This window comes from Hemiscyllium ocellatum, chromosome 10 (genome assembly GCF_020745735.1).
Source record: "Hemiscyllium ocellatum isolate sHemOce1 chromosome 10, sHemOce1.pat.X.cur, whole genome shotgun sequence".
Lineage (NCBI taxonomy): Eukaryota > Metazoa > Chordata > Chondrichthyes > Orectolobiformes > Hemiscylliidae > Hemiscyllium > Hemiscyllium ocellatum.
Window position 1 is genome coordinate 75,187,845 of NC_083410.1, and position 18,047 is coordinate 75,205,891.

General features: G+C 40.7%; 1 protein-coding gene across 7 annotated transcripts in view; it reads right to left on the reverse strand.

Moving 5' to 3' along the window:
* dop1a (DOP1 leucine zipper like protein A) overlaps positions 1-18,047 on the reverse strand; it is a 315,487-nt gene that overhangs the window by 36,601 nt on the left and 260,839 nt on the right. For all 7 annotated transcript variants that reach the window (XM_060831625.1, XM_060831624.1, XM_060831626.1 and 4 more), the window contains 3 exons: positions 9,741-9,850; positions 6,486-6,635; positions 4,803-4,864 (listed from right to left, as the gene is read on the reverse strand). In XM_060831625.1, the coding sequence (XP_060687608.1) occupies positions 4,803-4,864; positions 6,486-6,635; positions 9,741-9,850 (322 nt within the window). The remainder of the gene's footprint in view (positions 1-4,802; positions 4,865-6,485; positions 6,636-9,740; positions 9,851-18,047) is intronic.

The following is an 18,047-nucleotide window of genomic DNA, read 5'->3' on the forward strand; positions in this document are numbered from 1 at the left end:
TCCAGTCTAAACAACAACCTCTACCACCACCTTCTGTCTCCTAACATCAAGCCAATTGTGTGTCCAAAACAAAAACAGAAATTGCTGGGAAATCTCAGCAGGTCTGGCAGCATATGTGGAGACAAATCAGAGTTAACATTTTGGGTCCACTGACCAGAACTCATGCAGAATATGGCTCAAGATGCAGCACCTGAAAACTTAGATTTCAGAGCTGGAATAGCAGCTGAGGGTGCTTTGAAGTGTACGTGAGGCTGAGAGTACTATGGATAGCATGTACAGTAAGATAGTTACTCCAAAGGCTAAGATTCCACAGGCAGGGCACCAGTAATAAAAAAGTGATTAGGCAGGCAGTTCAGGCATCCCTGTGGTCATTCCTCTACAAGAGTGATAAGCTGCTCTGGATACTGTTCCAGGCAATATCGTCTCAGAGGAACATAGCAACAACCAAATCTGTTGAATTATAATTGGCTCTCTGCACAAGAGAGGAGGACTAAATGTAGGATGGCTGTTGTAGTCGGACAATCAGTAGTAAGGGGAATAGACAGATGTTTCGCTGGTTGCATATGAGACTCCCCAGGATGGTATGTTGCCTCCTGGGTGCCAGAGTCAAGAAAATCTCAAAGCAGCTACAGGACATTCTGAAGTGGGAAGCCAGTGATCATGTTATACATCAGTACCATTGACATAAGTATGAAAAGGTATGAGGTCCTAAAAGATAACTAAAGGGAGTTAGGAAACAAATAAAAAATAGGATCACAAAGACCTTAAATCTGACAACTGCTGCCAATCATATAGTAGTCAGAGGAGAAATAGCAGGATTATTTTGCTGGGGAAACGGTACAAGGGAGAGGGTTTTAGATCCCAGATGCATTGAGACCAGGTCTGAGGGAAGTGAGACTGGTACAAGCTGGATTGCATCTGGGTGGGACCAGAACTGATTTTGTAGGGGGTGCAATTGTCAGTGTAGTCAGGAAGGGTTTAAACTAAAATAGAAGAGGGATGGGAACACAGACAGGTTCATTTTATGTGAAGCTTGGAAATAGTAATGGGGGCATTTAAAGCCAAAGTTTGGGAGAAGATTTGTAGCTCGGGTGCTCGTTGTTGTGGTTCTGTTCGCTGACCTAGGAATTTGTGTTGCAGACGTTTTGTCCCCTGTCTAGGTGACATCCTCAGTGCTTGGGAGCCTCCTGTGAAGCGCTTCTGTGATCTTTCCTCCGGCATTTGGAGTGGTTTGAATCTGCCGCTTCCGGGTGTCAGTTCCAGCTGTCCGTTGCTGTGGTCAGTATATTAGGTCCACGTCGATGTGTTTATTGATTGAAACTGTGGATGAGTGCCGTGCCTCTAGGAATTCCCTGGCTGTTCTCTGTTTGGCTTGTCCTATAATAGAAGTGTTGTCCCAGTCGAATTCATGTTGCTTGTCATCTGCATGTGTGGCTACTAAGGATAGCTGGTAATGTTGTTTTGTGGCTAGTTGGTGTTCATGGATGCGGATCGTTAGCTGTCTTCCTGTTTGTCCTATGCTGTGTTTTGTGCAGTCTTTGCATGGGATTTTGTACACTACATTGATTTTGCTCATACTGGGTTCGGGCCCTTCGTTCTGGTGAGTGGCTGTTGGTTTGTGTGCTGTTATGAGTCCTGGTATGAGTGTACAATTTCATCAACAGATGCCTAAGGGAAAGACAACAGAACGAGGACATGTCCCAACCCAAAGGACTAGCCACACTACCTTACATCAAGAGCATTTCCGAACTGACAGCCAGACATAACAGCACACAAACCAACAGCCACTCTCAGACAACAAATCACCAGAACGAAGGACCCGATACCCAGCATGAGCAAAACCAATGTAGTGTACAAAATCCCATGCAAGGACTGCACAAAACAATACATAGGACAAACAGGAAGACAGCTAACGATCCGCATCCATGAACACCAACTAGCCACGAAACGACACGACCAGCTATCCTTAGTAGCCACACACGCAGATGACAAGCAACATGAATTCGACTGGGACAACACTACTATTATAGGACAAGCCAAACAGAGAACAGCCATGGAATTCCTAGAGGCATGGCACTCATCCACAGATTCAATCAAAAGCACATCGACCTGGACCCAATATACTGACCACTGCAACGGACAGCTGGAACTGACAACCAGAAGCGGCAGATTCAAACCACTACAAATGCCAGAGGGAAGATCACAGAAGCGCTTCACAGGAGGCTCCCAAGCACTGAGGATGTCACCTAGACAGGGGACGAAACGTCTGCAACACAAATTCCCAGCTTGGTGAACAGAACCACAACAGCATTTAAAGCCAACTATGTGAGGACTAGGCACAGAACTAGCCCTAAATTCTGGTTTATGGCTGATTAAACTTCCAGTCCAAGAATTCTGCACAGTATTCCACGTATGATCTAAACCAATGTTAATGTAAATTCTGGCATCTGAAGAACCTTAATTGACACCAACTATTAATTTTCTTTTTCTCTCCAGTTGCAACCAGACCTACACAGCTTTTGTCAACACGGTGGTTCTATTTATTTTAACTTCTCCAATTTTCAATTCTATCCATCCAAAAATGAAGAAAAATAATCTTGCAGGATTACAGTGACAGGGTGGGGAAAGAATTAACTGGTTTGTTCCACAGAGACCTTGAATGAACTTGATGGGTCAAATGGTCTCCATTTATGCTACAAAGAGTTTATGAATCTATGGTCTCACACTTGTCAATATTGAAGTTAAAGAACCAATCTCACATGCATTGATGTTTTTTTGTTCTGACAGGGTTTTCCAAAATACTGCTATCCACAAATTCTGAAATTGGATTTCCAATTCTTGTACCCAAATCTTTGTAAATCATGAATTAGTTACCCCAGTACAATCCTTGTTCAAACTTAATTTCAACTTTGTCCTTTGTTTTTTATCAATAGCTGATTGGTTTTGTTTGTTTATTGAATATATTTCTCCAAACTCTACTTATCACCATTCCAAATGTTATCCACTTGTTTTCTGTCTCATTGTTTTCATTGTCGCACAATATTATTTTCCAGGTAAATTTTCCCAAATTCTATTTTCATCCCCATAAGATCATTTCCCTTTCCAATCTATTAATCTTGGATTTTAAAAATTTTTTAAAAGATCTTATTATGCTGATTAGATATTTCATAAACCTTATTTCTCTCAGCTTCACTAACAATACAGGATTCAGCAGTGGTACTTCCCCTATTGGACTTCTCATACATTGATTATTAAAGGTGTCCTGAACAGACTGTAAAATCTATATTTTTTTTCCTCTTTCCCTTAACCGATTCTTGCTGATATACTTGGAGTAGTTGAAATATTTCTTGATTATTATTTTAGTTCCTTCACTTATTTCATACTTAAATGCATGTGTAAATATTTCTAATTCCACATCCTTTTCACTATCAGGTAATTTATGAATCTCTTTAGAGTGCCAATCAAATCTTAAAAATAATTTATTTAATTTACTGCCATTATATCATCTCTAATTAGTACAACAACTCAACAGCCTTTCTTTATACACTGCCATTTTCTTGCAAGGAACAAGAAAATTTTGGCTTTTGAAGTATTTTTTGTTAAGAAACAATGTATCAACTCAGAAAAATCAGGAAATCTATTATTCAAAATTGATTATGAAACAATTTTAAATGGTCACTTTAGAACATAGAACATAGAAAAGTACAGCACAGAGCAGGCCCTTTGGCCCACAATGTAGTACCGAGGATTAATCCTAATGTAAAATAACTTGACCTACGCATCCCTTTTCTTACCATAAGTAATCGCTGTCAGTTTACAGCAGTAACATTTATCATTTGATTGTTGTATACAGGTACATGATTGATAAAAGTGTCTATCAACTTTGGGAAAGGTAAATCCCGTTCAAATTTTTTCTGTTAACACTGCTGGTGAGTCAGCTTCAGCAAAGCAAGTGTTTAATCCAAAACCTCCGGCAAAATGCTTGCAGCAAAATTGGAGAAAATGAGGCAATGTAACCGTAAATAGACAGAGCCAGTAAGAAAAGCACAGCCAAAGAGAAAAATAGAATGGAGATATCTCCTTCCCCTCACCTTAAAAATGTGTCCCCTAGTCTTGAAGTTACTCATCTTAGGGAAAAGACAACTATCATCAATTCTATCTATGCCTGTGCACTGTGGGTCATTTTGGCAGTGGAGGAGGCCAAGGATGGTCATATCAGAAAGGGAGTGGGAAGGGGAATTAAAATGGCCAGGAAAGAGACCGAGAGGTCCTTTTGGCTTCTGCGGACCTGGCTGCGATGCTCGGTGAACCATTTCCAAAGGTTATGTAGAGAAGACCACATCGGGAGCACCTGATGCAGTAAGCAAGGTTGGAAGAGAGGCAGGTAAACCTTGGCTGTAACTGAAAGGACTGTTTAGGACCCTGGATTTATTCCTCTGAGACAGGTAAGGAAGGGTAACATTAATCTTCTGTGTACAATAAAATCTACAATAGAATTCTCAATAAACAGTATCACTAAAATGACCCATTAATTCCAAATCTCATTAACATTACTCAAATCTTTCAAAACCTGCTCATCATAAATATCTGATATTTAGACCAGAAAATGTGAATTTTCATGATGATTACCTCATTCAAAATTGTTGTTTCTATTGAGCCTCATTTACAATTATTTCAATTCATTTAGAAATTGCAAAAACATTCTCATTGTCTATGCTAAAGGTCTACTATCTGAAAACTGTCAAGCCATAGGTGTGTGTAAAGAAATGGAGAGAAAAAATAAGATGGATCACAATACTTACCCATGAGATCCCTGAATGTGGTTTTGTCATGAGTCATAAGGTGATCTATGATGGCTCTCCAACTGCAAATTTGAAACACAATATCTGTTAAAACTACAGATGAATAGAGGATACTTAAAGTTGTTGCAAGCCACCATTTAACCAATGCAGACAGGCAAAATTATAAACAGCACAGTATGTATTTTTAATTTATTTCATTTAATAAGCATTTTCCTCAAAGGTCTCTTCTATTTTCCTGATGATTTTGGAATTTGGAATCAAGCTGTTTACAATGCATTTCTTTTTCTTGGGTACACACTTAACTCTCATACTCCACATCAAAGTTTCAAAGGGCTTGTTCTTTATTCCAATTGTGATCTCAGCATTATTTTCCACATCCGCTTTTGTTCACTTTTTCATTCCTTTGAAAGTTCTTTCTTCAAAGCTTGATAAATGTTAAATTTATTTCTATTGTTTACAACAATTCTCAGAGAAACTATATGTTTGATGCTTTTTTTTTTAAACAGGATCCAGAGCTAGACCGAGTTAGCCCCAGCAAGATCATAGCACATGCTGCTTCTTTTTCCATCATTTTTGAACATTCAATATTATTGCATTGCAAGTTAAAGTACAAGGAAATAAATGTGAATTATTTTCCATTATCCCAAGATAAATCATACTCCTGTGATCTATCAATTTAATGTTTCAAAGTAAGCAATTTATTCATTTAACTGAAGTGAGAGAGAAAATGGGAATGACTCGATGAATGGGCTGAATGACCTCATTTTGTGCAATAATGACTCTATCCTAAATGCTTTGGCATTCAGGTATCAGCAGTTGATAAAGTCTCTACTGTATATTTTACGTCCACATTTGTTTATTTAACTGGATTAAAATATATTGCTCTCACTTTCTATTTGACCTTCTTGACATTTAATTTTCAAGTTGACTACTCCTTCCCTCCCTCTTTATTAATTAGTCTATTCAATTCTGCTTGGTTGAGGTGCAGCACATATTAAATTCACCAAACTGGTTTACCAACCCCACTCTCCCAACCAAACAAACTTTCCCATCAATTTGGCTGGCACATCACACCCTGAAAATGGTATTTCATTCAGTATGCTCTTCTGAAGAAGATTAGCAATAAACCAGAAAAGAACCTTCAGTGTGCCTTTCAATTTTCAATGCTAAGTCAACCAGTTGGTTATCTTCTCCAGAGACATTTCCTCTAGAAGGGTAGTGATTAGAAGTGACAGCTCAATTGGGAATGGACATTTGTATGAAAATATCATTACAACCATAACTGTCCCAGTAAGTTTAATTCTTAAATCTCAATCCTTCTTATTATACCTCAAGCAATTCTCTCTTCAGGATGTAGTTCTAAAACTTGCTTCAACGGGTTTTCTGGTACATGTATTGAAAAAATTTAATTAGTCTTTTGTTAGAATAAATAGATGTGTTTTCTTTCCATCTTATTCCCAGCTTTCCGAGTTTTAAACTGTTTCTTGGAATTTCAAGGGAACAATCTACTGGAACTAATGGTATCAAGTTACCTTCATAGATTGAAAAACATTTCCTCGACCACACGATCCAACTCAGTCCACTTTCACATTCATCCTACTTGGAATACTTTTGGTAATCAGAGAACAGAGTTGGTTTTTCTGGAATATTAAGAAATAAACTGCAATCTATATAGGGACTTACTAACTAACGCATGATGCATCCATATGGAAGAAGTTAGGGTCCATAAACAGATCAAATGCTTCTTTTTTCCAAGCTCGCCTGGTATACTGGTAGCCACTCAGACTGCTTACCAACTGCACACATGCTCGGTAACTTGGGGCATTGTGAGCACTAGAAGTAAATTACAATAATTTTAGAGCCAGAAGAAAAGCTGAGCAATAGTTTATATTAAATAAAAAAGAACACTTATGTATAAGAAACCACAGAAAATAACAAGGATTTCCAACACAGAATCCACAGACCTAGAAGAATCACCAGCTTATAATGCTTTAAGTGCAGTAAGTTTTGAAATGTATCAACTTCGTGTCCAATTGTACAGATTTCAATGCGCATTACAAGTACGAAAGAAAGTAATCGTTATTGCTGTTCAGGTTTAAGTGAAATATGACAAAAAAAACCTCTTTTGCTCAATAAAAATGAGATGATTACTGAATGCATAAAAACAAAGGACATCTGTACATAAAATAATTAAATATCTGAATTGTACAAATCAATTTTACAGAATATGTTTTCTACTTAAATTCAGCACCAACTTGCTGGTAGTGTGTCCAAGTTTGCAGATGACAAATAAGGTGAGTGGTAGAGCAAAGCGTGCAGAGGACTGTGAAACTTTGCAAAGGGACATAGATAGTTGGGACATAGGTAGTTTATGTGAATGGGGAAAGGTCTGGCAGATGGCCACAATGTTAATAGATGTGAAGTCATCTGCTTTGGTAGGAATAACAGTATTATTTGAAGGATAAAAAATTGCAACATGCTACAGTGCAGAGGGACCTGGGTATCCTTTTGCATGAACCACAGAAGGTTGGTCTGCAGGAACAACAGGTAATTAAGAAGGCAAATGTCCTTTGCTGCTAAAGGGATTGAGTTTCAAAGCAGGGGTTTATATTGCAACTGAATAGGGTGCTGGTGAGGCCATACATGGAGTTCTGCTTGCAGTTTTAGACTCCTTACTTGAGAAAGGATGCAACTGGCACTAGAGGGGTGCAGAGAAGGTTCACTACATTGATTCTAGAGTTGAGGGGGTTGGTCTACGAAGACAGACTGAGCAGACTAGGATTATATTCATTGGAATTTAAAAGAATGAAGGGGTTCTTATAGAAACATATGAAATTATGAAGGGAAAAGATAGGAAAAAATAAGATAGAAGTAAAGAGGCTATTTCCACTGATGGGTGAAACAAGGACAAGAGGGCATAGTCTCAAATGTAGAGGCAGCAGATTTAGGACTGAATTGAGGAGGAGCTTCTTCACATAGAGAGTTGTGAAGCCAAGGAATTTCCTGCCCAGTGAAGTAGTTGAGGCTTCTTCACTAAATGGTTTCAAAGCAAAGATTGATCATTATTTGAACAGTAACGTTACAGTGAGAGGGTGGGTAAGAGGAGCTGAGGCCATGAAAAGATCAGCCATGATCTTTTTGAATGGCAGAACACGCTCGTAGGGCCAGATGGCCTAGTCCTACTCCTAGTTATGTTCTTACGTAAACAAAAAGCTTGTAAGGAATATGCAGTCATCTTTCAACGTCGCTCCAAAAGCTAGTGTGTTTCCAATTAAACCAGTTCGACTATAACTGGTGTGAGATTTTTATCTTTCAACTCTGTATTTAACACAGCGACATTTAACTTTATTTTGGAAATTTGTCAGCACATTAGAACATCAACAGACTCGCAGCATAGTTTTGGATTAGCATACAGGTTTGTAACCTATGCATTATGAGTTCTAATCCCCAAATGTACTGTTCGGGTAGCAGTGAGGCAGTGGATTAGGCTCCCAGTGTTCCAGCTGACTGTACATATCTGGGAACAAACAGGTATTTTGTCCTGCTGGTGTACAGAAAAGAGACAGGAGAAACAAAAATCTTGTAAACAAAGATAAAAATTTTAGCCTCATCCACCCACCTAGCCTGAACAAAAAATGGGCTTGAAAGATTAGATATAAAAACTGATTTAATTCAATAAGAGAATTAGTAAAAACAGAAAATGCTGGAAATAGACAGCAGATCCGATAGCAGCCTTCCAATTTCTTTCTCAGAGTCCTCTCAATTCATTGATGACCTTTGCACAGTACTACGAGTTTCTGCCTTGCACCTTAAGGTGGCTGAAATGGAAGATTCTTGACTTGCAGATCTTTGGACATTTGGAACAGGACAGCTCACAGCTGGAATTCAGCAATTTTTAAAATCCTTCTCTGCTGCCACTTTGAGACCCAAAATTTTAATGCTGGGGCAAAGAATGGAGGAGTTGTCACCATTCTGAACAGTCAGTAGCAAGTTCCCCCTTGCCATTAAGGTCACTGCTGTCACTGTTTGAGGAGAATTTAAGATGGCTTTGAAGCATTTTTATGTCCTCTCATGGAATATTGTTTTCTGAGAGGTTTTCTGCCATCCACTGACCAATTCATCATAGTTTATAATGCAGCAGTTTTGTCTGGAAGCTTTGCACCTGGTTTCAGGAATGACGTAAGTATTTATCCAACAGTTCTCCCATTAGGTATGGAGAATTCTGCAGTGGCATAGCTAATCAGATTTCGCTAGTGTCCTAATATATTGCTAATATACAGTTGCATTTCTCTGCAGTACACTGCATGAAGAAAACTGCATTGAACAATGCTGAAGACAACTGCTCGGAACACTAAGACATTTGTTTGCTCAATTGAATCTTTACTTTTATACACTTGATGTAGTTTGTTCAAGTTGGAACTGATGCAGCTAATCTGCTCACTGATGGCCTTTGGTGAGAGGCCATTGGCAAGGTCTGGGCAATGTTCCACACACTTCAAAGTCTCTCCAACATAAGAATTGGGAAATGAAATATCAGAATGGCTAGCTGCAGGTTTATCTAATTTTCTTGTTTGGACAGCATTCAGGATTGGGTTAAGTTTCCTGTATGCATAATTGAATGGTAGTGCAGATCTTAGTGATAAAGAATCACTGATACAGAACCCTGGATTTCTCTTTACAGATGCTATTAGATGTGACGTATTTATATTGGGTTTTAATTCAGATTTCCAGCATCAAAGAACTATGCTTTGGAATAAAGTCTGTTTGTTAAACTGATAAATGAACAGTTACAGTCATGAATTGCAAATATTAGGCTGGAAAGCCAAAAGGTACACAGAATTGAAATTCAGTAATAATGACAGTCCAGCACAAGGCAAATTAGTCTTACAAATGGTACATGAGGAATAAAACCATAATTGTACTCTAAAGTAGAGGTACCTGTGATTGCGTAGATAGGGGACAACATAGTACATAATGTTAACAAGTAATGGGATAACTTTTTCCTTTTCTTCACTGTGAAATACCATGTCCAAAAGGTGAGCCAAAACCTAAAAGACAGGAGAAAATGCATACTTTACATACAGCACACTGTAATAGGTATTCAATAATATGCTTTGTGTTGGTATTGTATAACAGAGTTATGGCAACAAAAAAGAGAAATTAATGGAGAACTGGAACTATTCAGTGGACCAGAAACATTGACTCTGCTTTCTCTCCACGATGCTGCCAGATCTGCTGAGATATTCCAGCAATTTTTGTTTTTTCTTCAGATTTCCAGCATCCACAGTTGCAGAGTCATAGAGAAGTCATTAGTTAGGCCACTTTTGAAATATTGCATGCAATCCTGGTCTCCTTCCTATCAGAAGGATATTATGAAACTTGAAAGGTTCAGAGTCATAGCGAAGTGCAACATGGAAACAGACCCTTCAGTCCAACTCATCCATGCCGACCAGGTATCCTAAACTAATCTAGTCCCATTTGCCAGCAGTTGGCCGATATCCCTCTAAAACCTTCCTATTCACGTACCCATCCAGATGCCTTTTAAATACTGTAATTGTACCAGCCACCACCACTTCCTCTGGCAGCTCATTCCATACACACACCACTCTCTGCGGGAACAAGTTTCCCCTTAGGTCTCTTTTATACCTTTCCCCTCTCACCATAAACCTATGCCCTCTACTTCTGGCCTTTCCCACCCCAGGGAGAAGACTTTGTCTATTTATCCTATCCATGCCTCTCATGATTTTATAAACCTCTATAAGGTCACACCTCAGCCTCCAACACTCCAGGAAAAACAGCCTCAGCCTATTCTGCCTCTCCCTATAGCTCAAATCCTCCAACTCTGGCAACATCCTTGTCAAGATTTTCTGAACGCTTTCATGTTTCACAACATCCTTCTGATAGGAAGGAGACCAGAATTGTATGCAATATTCCAAAAGTGGCTGAACCAATGTCCTGTACAGCCGCAACATGACCTCCCAACTCCTATTCTTAATGCTCTGACCAATTAAGGAAAGCATATTAAACACCTTCTTCATTATTCTATCTACCTGCAACTCTACTTTCAAGGAACTACGAACCTGCCCTCCAAGATCTCTTTGTTCAGCAACACTCCCTAGGACCTTACCGTTAAGCATTTAAGTCCTGCTCTGATTTGCTTTTCCAAAGTGCACCACCTTGCATTTTTATAATTAAATTCTATCTGCTAATCCTACAGCCCTTGGCCCATCTGATCAAGATCCTGTTATATTCTGAGGTAACCTTCTTCGCTGTCCACTACACCGCCAATTTTGGTGTCATCTGCAAATTTACTAACTATACCACTAATTATTTATATCAATGATGAAAAGCATGGACTCAGCATCGATCCTTGTGGCACTCCACTGGTCACAGGCCTCCAGTCTGAAAAACAACTCTCCACCACCACCCTCTGTCTTCTACCTTTGAGCCAGTTCTGTATCCAAATGGCTAGTTCTCCCTATATTCCATGACATCTAACCTTGCTAACCAGTCTACAATGAGGAACCTTGTTGAACGCCTTACTGAAGTCCAGATAGAACACATCCACTGCTCTGCCCTCATCAATCCTCTTTGTTACTTTTTCAAAAACTCAAGCAAGTTTTTGAGACATGATTTCCCACACACAAAGCCATGCTGGCTATTCCTAATCAGTCCTTACCTTTCCATACATGTGTAAATCCTGTCCCTCAGGATTCCCTCTAACAACCTGCCTACTACAGATATCAGACTCACTGGTCTATAGTTCCCTGGTTTTTCCTTACCACCTTTCTTAAATTATGGCACCATGTTAACCAACCTCCAGTCTTTAGACTCCTCACCTGTGACTATCAATAATACAAATAACAAGGAGTCGAGCAAGCACTTCACTAGTTCCCACACAGTTCTAGGGTACACCTGACTGGGTCCGAGGGATGTATCCAATTTTATGCATTTCAAGACATCCAGCACCTCCTCCTCAGTAATTTGGACATTTTTTCAAGATGTCACAATTTATTCCCCTAAATTCTATATCTTCCATGTTCTTCTCCGCAGTAAATACTGATGCAAAATACTCATTTTGTATCTCCCCCATCCACTGCGGCTCCACACATAGGCTGCCTTGCTGATCTTTGAGGGACCATTCACCCTAACAGGAATATAACAGCGGTGGCATGGTGGCTCAGTGGTTAGCACTGCTGCCTCACAGCACCAGGGTCCCAGGTTCGATTTCCTCCCACAGTCCAAAGATATGCAGGTCAGGTGAACTGGCCATGCTAAATTGCCCGTAGTGTTAGGTGCATTAGTCAGAGGGAAATGGCAATGGGTGGGTTACTCTTCAGAGGGTCAGCGTGGAATTGTTGGGTCAAAGGGCCTGTTTCCACACTGTAGGGAATCCAATCCATATTTTCTCTGGACTCTTGTTATGTCATTTCTGAAGGCTTCCCATTTTCCAGCTGCCCTTTTACATGTGACATTTGCCCCAAACCAGTTTTTGAAAGTTCTTGCCTGATACCGTCAAAATTAGCCTTCCTCCAATTTAGAACTTCAACTTTTAGATCCAGTCTATCCTTTTCCATCACTACTTTAAGACTAACACAATTACGGTGGCTGGCCCCAAAGTGCACCCCCACTGATGCTTCAGTAACCTGCTTTGCTTTATTTCCTAAGCGTAGGTAAGATTTTGCACCTTCTCTAGTAGGAACATCTACATACTGAATCAGAAATTTTTCTTGTACACACTGAGGAACTTCCTCTCCATCTCAACCATTAACACTATGGCAGTCCCAGTCTATGGAGAAAGTGAGGTCTGATGGAAAAGCACAGCAGGTCATGTAGCATCCGAGAAGCAGGGTCCTGATGAAGGGCTCTGGCCTGAAACATCGATTCTCCTGCTCCTCGGATGCTGCCTGACCTGTTGTACTTTTCCAGACCCAGTCTATGCTTGTAAAATTAAAATCCCCTACCACAACCACCCTATTATTCTTAGAGATAACTGAAATCTCCTTTCAAATTTCTTTCTGAATTTCTCGCTGAGTATTAGGGGGTCTATAATACAATTCCAAGAAGGTGATCATCCCTTTCTTATTTCTCAATTCTACCCAAATAACTTCCTTGAATGTATTTCCAGGAATATCCACCATAAGTACAGCTGTAATGCCATCCCTTACCAAAAACACCAAAGAACAAATAAAATTTACAGCCCAGGAACAGGCCCTTCAGCCCAAGCCGATCTAAATGTACTGTCTAAACCTGTCGGTCAATTCATAAGCATTTGTATCCTTCTGCTCCCCACCCACTCATGCATCTGTGTAGATGCATCTTAAATGAATCCACTGTGCCTGCCTCTACCAACTCTGCTGGCAACGCATTCCAAACGCCCACCACCCTCTGTGTGAAATACTTGTCGCATGTATCCCCCTTAAACTTTCCACCTCTCACTTTTAAAGCATGATCTCTGGTTATTGAATCCTTCACCCTGGGAAAAAGCTTGTCTCTATCAACCCTGTCTATACCCTTCATGATTTTGAAAACCTCAATCAGGTCTCAATCTTTTTTCTAATGAAAATAAACCTCATCTACTCAACCTCTCTTCATAGCTAGCACCTTCCATACCAGGCAACATCCTCGTAAACCTTCTCTGCACCCTCTCCAAAACATCCACATCCTTTTGGTAATGTGGCAACCAGAACTGTACACAATATTCCAAATGCGGCCGAACCAATGTCTTGTACAATTTTAGCATGACTTGCCGGCTCTTATACACAATACCCCGTCCAAAGAAGGCAAGCATACTACATGCCTTCTTGACCATTCTATCCACCTGTGCAGCAACCTTCAGGGTACAATGGAACTGTACTCCCAGATCTCTCTGTCCATCAACTTTTCCCAAAGCTCTTCTGTTCATTGTATAATTCGATCTAGAATTAGACTTGCCTAAATGCATCACCTCACATTTGTTTGGATTGAAAGACATCTGCCACTTTTTTGCCCAACTCTCCAGTCTATCTATATCCTCCTGTAATTCTCTGATACTCCCTTATGCTTTCTGCTACTCCACCAATCTTCGGCTCACCTGCAAACTTGCTGATCATACCAACAGTGCCCTCTTCCAGATCATTTATGTATATTACAAACAACAGTGGCCCCAACACTAACCTCTGTGGAACACCACTGGTCACCTTTCTCCATTTCGAGAAACTCCCTTCAACCACTACTCTCTGTAACCTGTTGCTCAACTAGTTCTTTCACTACCTCGCTAGAACACCCTGCACACCATGTGACTTCACTTTCTCCATTAGTCTACAATGGGGAACCTTATCACACGCCTTACTAAAGTCCATGTATATGACATCAACAACCCTTCCTTCATCTAACAACTTGGTCACTTCCTCAAAGAACTCTATTAAGTTGGTAAGGCATGATCTCCCCTGCACAAAACCATGTTGCCTATCACTGATATGCTCATTCTTTTCGAAATATAAATAGACCCTACCTCTTTGTACCCTCTCCAGCAAATTCCCACCATCGACATCAGGCTCACTGGTCTGTAGTTACCCGGAATATCCCTACTGCCCTTCTTGTTCGGGGGACAACATAAGTTACTGCGCAGGCCTCCGGTACCTCACCTGTATTTAAGGATGCTACAAAGATATCTATCAGGGCCCCAGCTATTTCCTCTCTCTCGCCTCCCTCAGCAACCTGGGATAGATCTCATCTGGTCCTGGGTATTTCTCCACCTTAATAACCTCTAGCATACCAACACATCTTCCCTACTTATGCCAACATGATCCAGACTAATGAAACTTCTATCTCTAATCTCAAGATTCATCGTGTTCCTCTCCTCAGTGAACACTGATGCAAAGTAATCATTCAGAATCTCACCCATTCTCTCAGGCTTGGCACACAGCCTTCCTTCATTGTCTTTTAGTGGACCAATCCTTTCTCTAGTTACCCGGTTGCTTCTTATATAAGAATAAAATGCTTTGGGATTTTCCTTAATTCTGCTTGCTAAAGCTTTTTCATGACCCCTTTTAGCCCACTTGATTACTTGTTTAAGACTCTTCCGATATTCCTCCAGGGCCCTTCTGTTCTTAGCTGCCTAGACCTTATGTACGCTTCTCTTTTCCTCTTGGCTAGTTGTACAATTTCTCCTGTCATCCACCGTTCACAAATCTTTCCCTTCCTATCCTTTGCCTTCAATGGGACATGCCTATCCGGTAACCTATCTTTGAAAGCCTCCCACATCTCAAATGTGGACTTCCCTTCAAATAGCTGTGTCCAATCCACATTCCCCAGCTCCTGCCTAATATTGATATAATTGGCCTTGGCCCAGTTTAATACTCTTCCCTTAGGACCACTCTCTTCTTTATCTACGAGTATTCTAAAACTTACAGAATTGTGGTCACTGTTCCCAAAGAAATCCCCCAACGCAACGTCTACCACTTGTCCTAGGTCATTCCCCAGTACCAGGTCCAATATGACCCCTTCCCTCATCGGACTATTGACAAACTGCTCTAGAAAACTCTTTTGGATGTCTCGTACAAATTCTACTCCATCCAGACCTCTGACGCTAAGTGTATCCCAGTCAATGTTGGAAAAACAGAGCATTCTAAAAGGGGAGAGTGAACAGCTGTCTTAGTGCATATAGGCACCAACGATATAAGCTCTGGCAAAACGGAGGCCTGACTCCCGAGGTAAGTCCCTTTTTATGCGGGAAAACTTACTCTTCCTGGCAGCCCTCATTTCAACCCCCCCTTCCTCTCTTGCCTCTTCCCCCCCCCCCCCCCCCCCCCCATCCTTCCTGTAGCATTTGTATCCTGGAACTTTAGGCAGCTATTACTGTCCATCCCTGAGCCACTTTCTGTGATTGCTATGACATCCCAATATCATGTTCCTAACCATGCCGAGTTCACCTGCCTTCCGTGTTAGGCCTCTTTACTTGAAGTAAATGCAATTTAATTTATCAGTCCAACTCCTGCCCTGACTGTTTGACTCACGCCTTTTCCCAACTGCACCAGTCTCAGATTGATCTCTTTCCTCACTATCTCCTTGGATCCCATTCCCCCTTCCATCCTAGTTTAAACCTCTCGAGCAGCTCTAGCGATCTCCCCGCCAGTTTCTTAGTTCCCTTCCAATTCAGGTGCAATCCATCCTTCTTGTACAGGTCACTTCTACCTCAGAAGAAATTCAAATGATCCAAAAATGTGAACCCTTCTCCCATGCACCAGCTCGTCAGCCACACATTCATCTGATCTATCCTCCTATTCCTACCCTCACTCAATTGTAGCACTGGGAGTAATGCAGATATTACTACCCTTGAGGACTTCCTTTTTAAATTCCTGCCTAACTTCCGATATTCTCTCTTCAGAACCTCATCCTTTTCCCTTCCTATTCGTTGGTTCCAATGTGTAATATGACCTCCAGATGCTCCATCTTCCCTTTGAGAATATTATGCACCCTCTCTGAGACATCTTTGATCCTGGTACCAGGGAGGCAACACACCATTCTGACTTTTCGCCGCTGGGCGCAGAAACGTCTGTCTGTGTCTCTGACTACAGATTCCCCTGTCACTTGGAGACCAATGTACCCCTCATTCCAGTAGAGTCAGTCTTGATACCAGAAACTTGACTGCTCATGCTACATTCCCCTGAGAGTCCACCAACCCCTACATTTTCCAAGACAGCATACTAGTTTGAAATGGGGATAGCTGCAGAAGACTCCTGCACTACCTGCCTACCTCACCTATCTTTCCTGGAGTTAACCCATTTATCTGGCTGCACCTGCAGCTTTTCTCCCCTCCCATAACTGCCATCTATCTCACCACCTTGCTCTTGTAAATTCCTCACTGCCTCTAACCGTTACTCCAACCGATCCATTCGATATGATAGGATTCACGACCAAAGACACTTCCTGAAGACATAATCCTCAGTAACATGTAAACTCTCCCTAAACTACTAAATCCGACAATAAGAGCATATCATTCTGTTAAAGGCCATCATTGCTCCTTCACAATGTACAGACCCAGAAAATAGCACCATTATTTTGTTCTTAAAAAAATGCTCCAGGCTAACTTAGTACTTACAGTTTATATTTTTAAAATTTAATCAAGAGGCAGATTTTAATAAAACATAATTAAGAAAGAACCTGCTCTACTCACTAGACTTACAGCAAGATTGCACGTTAAAAACTATGCAGTTATTTGTTCCTGTATTGTGAGCTCTCCCACTAGGTTCCTCCAAGATCAGTTCTTTTTTTGTTGTTGGTAGCTTTTTGATGGTAGACAATACTGGCAATTGTCATACACAGAAGGTAAACAGTACAGCCCAGGAACAGGTGCTTCAGCCCATCTGTGCCAGACAGGATGCCATTCTAAACAAATCAACCTGCACATGGTCTGTATTCCTCTATTCCCTGACTACTCATGCCTCTGCCTAAATGCCTCTTAAACATTGCTATTGTATCTGCTTCTACCATCTTCCCTGGCAACATGTTCCAGACACTTACCTGTGCAAAAAAACCTGCTACTGCACATCTTTAAATGTTTTCTCTGTCACGTTATATTTCTGCCTTCCTAGTGTTTGCTATTTCCACCCTGGGAAAAAGACTACCCACCATATCCACGCCTCCCATAATTTTAGATACTTGTATCAGGTCGCCCCTCAGCTTCCGACACTCCTGCAAAAACAATCCAAGTTTACTTGAGCCTTCGTTATAGTTAATAAACTCCAGGCAACTTCTTGATAAACCTCTTATGCACCCTTTCCAAAGTCTCCTTTATATAGTGTAGCAACTAGTACTGCACACAATACTCCAAATGTGGCTGAACCAAACTAAGACTTGCCAACCTTTACACTCAATGCTTTGAATAAATAAGGCAAGCATGCTGTATACACCTACTTTACCACCTTATCCACTTGTTCAGTCAGACAATATTGATTTGCGCCACAAACCCCCTCCATATATCAATGCTCTTAAGAGTCCTGCCATTTATTGTATACTTTCCTCTTGCATTTTACCTCATACTAGTCTGGATGAAACTCCATCTGCCATTTCTCTGTGTAACTTCCCAACTGATCCATATCCCACTGTATCCTTTGATATCCCTCCTCACTATCCACAACTCCACCACTTCTCATGTCATTGCAAACATACAAATTAGACCATCCACATTTTCATCTAAATCGCTCATATGTTTAGTCATTCAGAGAAACAATATCCAACCTGCTGGACATACACAACAGACAA